A 6,922-nucleotide genomic window follows, 5' to 3' on the forward strand; every position below is an offset into this window, starting at 1 on the left:
AGGGAAAGGAACCTTATATCCAAAAATATGCATAGTAGGACTTTATGTCATAACCAAGAACTGGAACAAACTGGGTACTCATCATTTGGAGAATGGCTGAAAAAAAAATGTGGTATGTAATGGCATGTCATTTTCCTATAAGAAATGACACATGTGGATAATTTACAAAAGTTTAGGAAAACATTACATTTATATGAACTGATACAAAGTAAAATAAGCAGAACAAAAGAAAAATTATATGATGACCACTTTGATGGGCTAGAAGTACAGAATGAGAAACATTTTTGGATGTGCTCAAAGTATTGATTTGTTTTATTTGACTATATTTATTTAACTATATAAGTATACTTTATTTAGTCTAAATCCCATAACTAATAATTTCTATCCAATCACTCTACTTCTATTTTTCACAACCTTAACTCTACTATAACTTAGAACATATAGAAGAAGGCGATGTCTAAAATACAAGAGAAACTCAGAATAATTTCTGCAACAACATGAGGGAAAAGTATTTCAGTCAAGTACTTAGTTACACACTATGTCTTATAACAAACTACTTAATAATGTACTATATAGCTTGAAATATATAAAACATTCTTTCAAAACACAACTCACTTTCTTGTTTTTGTTTACACTTTTAAGCAGTAGTTACAAAGTAAAAGCCATTGGGCTCTTGGATTTAGAAACTAAATTACTACTTCTTAGTATATATGAATGAAAAATAAATTTTTGTTTACAAAAAACAGTCTAAATAATATTCAAATTTTAAGATCTTAAGACAATTTTTGAGCTGTATCTTGTGACAAATGAAACTATAAAGAAAATGAGAAAGAAATTAAATTATTCCACCCCATTATGCATTAGAAAATGTTTCCTTGTTGGCATTTGGGATATCCTAAAGTTTAGAAAACTGTAACTGAGGAAAAACTGAATTAGCATATCTAAGGAGGGGTGCGTTTTCAGTTGTTCATCACAATTAAATTATTTTTTCATATTAATTAGACATTTAAAAAAAAACAAGATGAAAAAAGGTTAGCCAATAACTGCCCATTCTGTGCTTTGTTAATGTGTAAAAAAGCACAAATCTTCTCACAAAGACCTCAGTCAGGAACATGATATGGCAATGTGTTAACAACATCACCAGACTCCGTTACAATATCATCATAGGCCCATCTTCTATTACAGCGGCACTCTGGTCCACATTTGTTTGAGTTACACTTGGGACATGGATAGAAGCAACCTAGGCAGTTCTTATCCAGACAGTCACACAAGTCTTCCCCATTACAAAGCAGGCGGCCCTTCTCGTCATATTTCTTCATCGTTTTGTTCCCAGAAAAAGGTTCATTCATCTTTGACATGTGAGCCTTCTTTTTCTGCTCTCTGGTTTCAGGATTGAAGTCTGCAACCTGAGGTCCTGGGTTTTGAAATGTTAAGGATTTTAACTGTCGATCTGTTTGTTGCATTTGCTTCTGTCCAATTTGACAATCTTGCTCAGGAAAACTTGAGTCTGCATGTTCTTGAATGGAACTGTTTTTTTCATTATCAAGTTCAGATGGTTCACTCATTTCTGATCACTTCGAGTCTGATTCAAAATAATCTATATGTAGAAAAGAAAAAGGCTGTGATGCTTACAGATGGCCACTGACCCAACAAGCCACACCAACTCCAGCCTCCAAGTGAGGATGGTGCTTTTTGACTATATTTATTAGGAGGGACAACTTTTTTGGATGGCAGGGGAAGTTGATGGGTAATAATATCAACATTAAAAAAGAAAGCATCAATACAATATTTTATGTATACAGAAGATAAAAAAGGCATTGAGAAGGTAACATAAAAGAACAGGACATTTTGTTACAACCTTGTTAAATTTAATAAACAAATAAAAAACAAAGTATAGTTAATAGAAATTCATAGTTTTATATGCAATCTTTTCTTTTTTTGTATAGTGAAATGTTAATTTTTTGATGATTGTTAAGTTCATAACTAAAATGAACATTTAAAAAGAGAAAAAAATATTTCTGGATAATGAGATAATTAAGTACAACTCATTAAAAGGCACATTTATAGGACAAACTGAAATCTTTCCTGTTGTGTCCTATTTTATTGCCTTGCCCACTGTTAGGACTTTCACAAATGTCATATTCAGACTTGACATTTTATTTCCATGTGGTTCACCAGGATAGGCAAATGGAGTACTTACCTGTCCTATGCTGAATATATTTACCATACTTTTCTCCTTCTAAATACTCTCTTTTCACTAGGTTCTCTTGACAACATTCTGTCCTGCTTTTTTTACCCCTTGCTTTTAAAATGATTCATCTTGATCTCAATTGCGGGTTATCACCATCCAACCACATAATTGTCATCTTATATCTTTCCTCCCTTTTGTGATAAAACTCCTTGAGAACTCATTTACAATTGGTACCTTTCATTCTCTCCTCTTGCCTTCTTAACTCTTTATAGTCTAACTTCTGATCTTATCATTCAAATAAATTACTCTCACCAACATTACCAATGAGCTCTTGATCACCAAATCCAATGTCCTTTTCTCATTCCTCATGCTTGTTGTTCTCTCTGCAGTTTTTGATGCTATCAATTATCCTCTTTTCCTTAACATTCTCTTCTGTCAAGGGTTTCATGACACTATGCCACCCTGGTTCTTCTCCTACCTGTCTGACCCCTCTTTTTCAGTCTCCTTTGTTGTACCTGCACCCAGATCACACTCAGTAATGGGGAATGTATTCTAGGAATTGAGCCCTTTTCTCTTCTCCCTTTATACTTTTTCATTTAGTGATCTCATCAACTCCCTTAGATTCAGTTATCATCTCTATCTTGATAATTTTCAGATCTACTTATCTAGCCCTAACCTCTCTCCCAACCTCTAGACTTGCATTTCCAATCGCCTATTGGTCTTATCTACTGAACAGCATTTCTGGTAGACGTCTAAATTCAACATGTCTAAAATTTAACTCATTATTTTTTCCCTGAAACCCCCCCTCCTTTGAATTTCTTTATTATTATTAAAGAATATCACTATCACAAGTCAAAACTGAGAAAATATCCCTTGCAGATGTTTTGTTTTTGTTTTTTGAACATAATTGGTGAATGTATTGGTTGAAAAAAATCAGCAGTGATGTCTTTTTGATTGGCTATTTCACTCCATTCTTGACCAAAGCTGCTCTTTTAAGTAGTTTATCATGGGAAGTCGTCACATTAAATTAAAGGGGGATTTTGTGTAAATTTTCTGCTAGAAAAATTTTTTTTAAAAATGCAGGAAAAAAAAAAAAGATTATCGCTATCCCCCCAGGGACCCATGCTCACAACTCTTAGGTCACCCTTTGCTTTTTATTCTCTCATAAACCCTTATATTAAATCTGTTGCCAATTTCTGTTAATTTTGCCTTTGTAACATCTCTCATCTTCGTCTTCTCTTGTCTGACAATGCCACCATCCTATTGCATCACCTCTTGCCTGAACTATTGCAATAGTTTTTGCTTGGTCTCCTTGACTCAAGTCTCTCCCTAATCCAGTCTATCTTCTGCTCAACTGTCAAACTGTATTCCTAAAGTACAGGTCTAACTATGTCATTGCCATTCTCCTTTAATAAACTCCCAAGAGTATTATATATTACTGCTCCTCTTACACTTTGCACAACAGGCCTACTGACTTCTTCCTTGTTTCCTGAACACAGTATGAGGGACATTGGAAAGGATGTTAGATTTGAAGTCAGTTTTGGGTCCATATCCAGGCTCTGTCACTGTCACTCTATGAAACCTTGGGTAAGTCTAACCTGTCTGAAATTCAGTTTCCTTCAGTATAAAATGAGGGAGTCACATTTAGATAAACTCAAGGACACAATCAGCTCCAAGAAGGCCCTATGACATGATTTCATCTCCAGTCTTGGTGCCTGTGCACAAGCTACACTGCCAATAACAACACCAACAATAGTATTTTTAAAGCATTTTAAGTTTTGCAAAGTACCATATATATATTATCCCATTTGATCCTCACAAAACCATATGAAGTGCTATTGTTATTCCCATTTTACAGTTGAGGAAATCAAGGCTGCAAGAGGTTTCAAAGGCTTGTCCAGGGTCATACAGCTATTAAGTACTGAGGAAAGATTTGAACTTGAGTCTTCTCTGACTCCAAGATATGTAGCTCCTTCCTCACCTTCCCCTCTTGGACACTCTAGCTTCCTTCAAATATTAGCTTAAGCACAACTTCCTTGAAATAACCTTTCTTTATTCCTCTAGATTTCAAAGGCAGTTCACCAAACCTGTTCTCTTTTCACCAAGAAAAATAGTTGTCCCCCTGAAAACAGTTTTGTAATCAAAGTTGTTGATTTTTGAAATGGAAAATATAATTTATTAAAATAATTTTTAGGTCTACAGTCTGGCCTGGAGATAGGTGCTAATTTCCGCAGTAAGCTCAAATCACCTGCAACTTAAAAGTCTATATTTGGTTTTCTTTTTCCATCCCTCAATGCTAATGCTGAAATGGTTGAATATCATGTGATCAAGATTTCCAGAAAGCACTGAAGCAAGGACCTGAAGCTCACAGGCACACTTCCTTAAGTGGGACCCAGCTGTCCTTAAAATTGCCTCTTCTTCTATCCTCCTCCGTGTGATATTTGATCAACAAAAACACAGCAGCTGTTGGTTCCAATAGCAAAGTTCACAGAGAGGGGACAAAGATAATCTATGAACTCAACCTTCAGGCCTGATCTAACCCAATGTATTAGGGAGTGGGACTCATCCAATGGGACCTTCATCAGCTCCCAGAAAGATAAGGCCAAGTTGTCAGCACAGGGACATTATTTGTTCAACTAGGCTTTAGGAAATGAAATAAGCAGAACCAAAAAAATATCCCTAATGACATTCACAAGGTAAATGAACAGAGTCTAAATCTGAATCATTAAAAAACCAGTGAAGGTCCCAGACAACTAATAATAAAATATGTCACTATCCTCATGGCAGAGAGACACTACATATTAAGACACAGTCTCATGAACATTGTTAGATGTGATTCCTCCATGAAATATTTTTGCTTAATAATTGTTTCACAAAAAGGATTCATTTCAAGAAATAACTAAGATGTTAAGATATCAATCAACAATAATTTAAGTACCTATTGTGTTGCCAAACACTGTAGGGAGTGCTGAGGTTACAAAGACAAAAGTGCGCCAGCTCCCCCTGCCTTCAAAGCGCTTTCGCTCTAATGTGAGTGAAAAAAAATGCACATAAATAGATATATATATGTAAAGTATGCAAAAAGAATACATGGTAGTTTGGGGAAGGAGTACACTAGTGGCTGTCCTGATCCTGGGCCACCAGGAAAGGGTTCACATGGAATGGGGCACTTGAACTGAGTGCTTTAAAAGAAACTGAGATTTAAAAAGAATCTTAAAACTGCGTTCTTAAAAAGAAACAAGAGATTCTAAGAGGGAAGAGGGAAGTGAATTTTAGGCAAGGAGAAAGCTATGTATTTACTCATGCTTCTGCTGAAGTCCTACTCCAGTCTCTCATTGTGGTGATGCTTATTTCTCAAAGGCTACATCCCTTTAATGTCTCTCAACCTTAAATCTTTCTTTTCTCCAATCCATCCTCTACTCAGTTGCCAAAGTAATTTTTCTAAAGCATCTGACCATACCAACCACTGCTGAATGAGGTCCTGTGGATCCCTATTAGTCAGGATCATCTAAACAGTCTTCTTTAAGGTTTTAAAAGTCTTTCATAATCTGATTCCTTCCTAATCTTCCAATTTCATTGTGCCTTACTCTTCTCTACATACTCCAAGATCCAGTTACATGGGTCTGCTGGCAATTCCTTTAACACACACAATTCCTTTAACATTTTGGGGAATCATGGGCCCTTTGACAATCTGGTAAAGCCCATTTTCAGAATAACGCTCTTAAATAATTGAAGGAAATGCTAAATTTTAGTTAGAGCTTTGTGAAAACTAAGATGTACTTTTTTTTCCTCATCCAAGTTCACACCTTCCCACCCTAAATCTTTAGGTCCCTTAAATCCCTAAGGATACTCCTAGTTAGACCCCAGGGGAAGAGCCTAATACAAGAGCTCTAATACAGCACTTCATCACCCATCTCCTGCCCCTCCCCCATACCCTCTTAGTTTCCTTGTATTCCCTTCAAGACTCAGTTCAAACCCTATGTTGTACAGAATGTCTTTACACATCCCTTTAGAAACTAATGACTTACCTAGGTGTACCGGGTGTTCAGGGAGGACGAGTATCTCTGGTGTGAGGGCTTCCTGAGTCCTTTTAAGGGTTGATCATTTACCTTTTGTGTCCATTTGGCATTCAACTCTCACCTGTGGCTCCAAGAAGCTATAGTAGTCACACCTGGGTAAAACCATCTTGGAAGATGAGTTAAACCAGGTTGAAGGTAACCAATAGGCCTCAAACCTGTTGTGAATTAGGGAGATGTCTGCCTCAAGCATGTGAAGACTTCCCCCAGAAGAATGGCTGAGTGAGAACAATCTGTTCCAATGGTCATGAAGATGGCTGAAGCAGGTGCTGTGAGGCACTTAAAGCTTGGTCAGACATGAAAGACACCAAGATTATCCACTGCATCCCAGGTCATCACCAGTCATCCTGATTTTTGTCTTGCCATTCCCTTGCCACTAGATACTCGTCCTCCCTGAACACCCTAGGTAAGTCATTAGTTTCTAAAGGGATGTGCAAAGACATTCTGTAGAACATAGGGTTTGAACTGAGTCTTGAAGGGAATACAAGGACTTTGCTGACTGAATGAGAGAGGGAGGCTGATGACTTTGTACAACTGTCTCATTTAAATCCAATTCATTCACAAGTCAAGACATCATCCCATGATGTCATTGGCCCTCTTCACTATGGAGGACAAACAACGACTTACCTTTTCAGATGACCTCTCATTCTACTCT

The 6,922-nt window shown here is 36.7% G+C and overlaps 1 protein-coding gene across 1 annotated transcript; it reads right to left on the reverse strand.

The window, feature by feature from the left end:
- Positions 1 to 353: 353 nt before the first annotated feature.
- On the reverse strand, positions 354 to 1,581 carry LOC138166462 (ARL14 effector protein-like). Its single transcript, XM_069094936.1, has one exon. The coding sequence runs from the start codon at positions 1,563 to 1,565 to the stop codon at positions 1,101 to 1,103; it is 465 nt and encodes a 154-aa protein (XP_068951037.1). The 5' UTR covers positions 1,566 to 1,581; the 3' UTR covers positions 354 to 1,100.
- Between the last annotated feature and the right edge of the window lie 5,341 nt (positions 1,582 to 6,922).

Source organism: Petaurus breviceps, unplaced genomic scaffold (assembly GCF_028583685.1).
Source record: "Petaurus breviceps papuanus isolate PSGF00001 unplaced genomic scaffold, PetGlider_PUasm1.0 224, whole genome shotgun sequence".
In the NCBI taxonomy this organism is placed as follows: domain Eukaryota; kingdom Metazoa; phylum Chordata; class Mammalia; order Diprotodontia; family Petauridae; genus Petaurus; species Petaurus breviceps.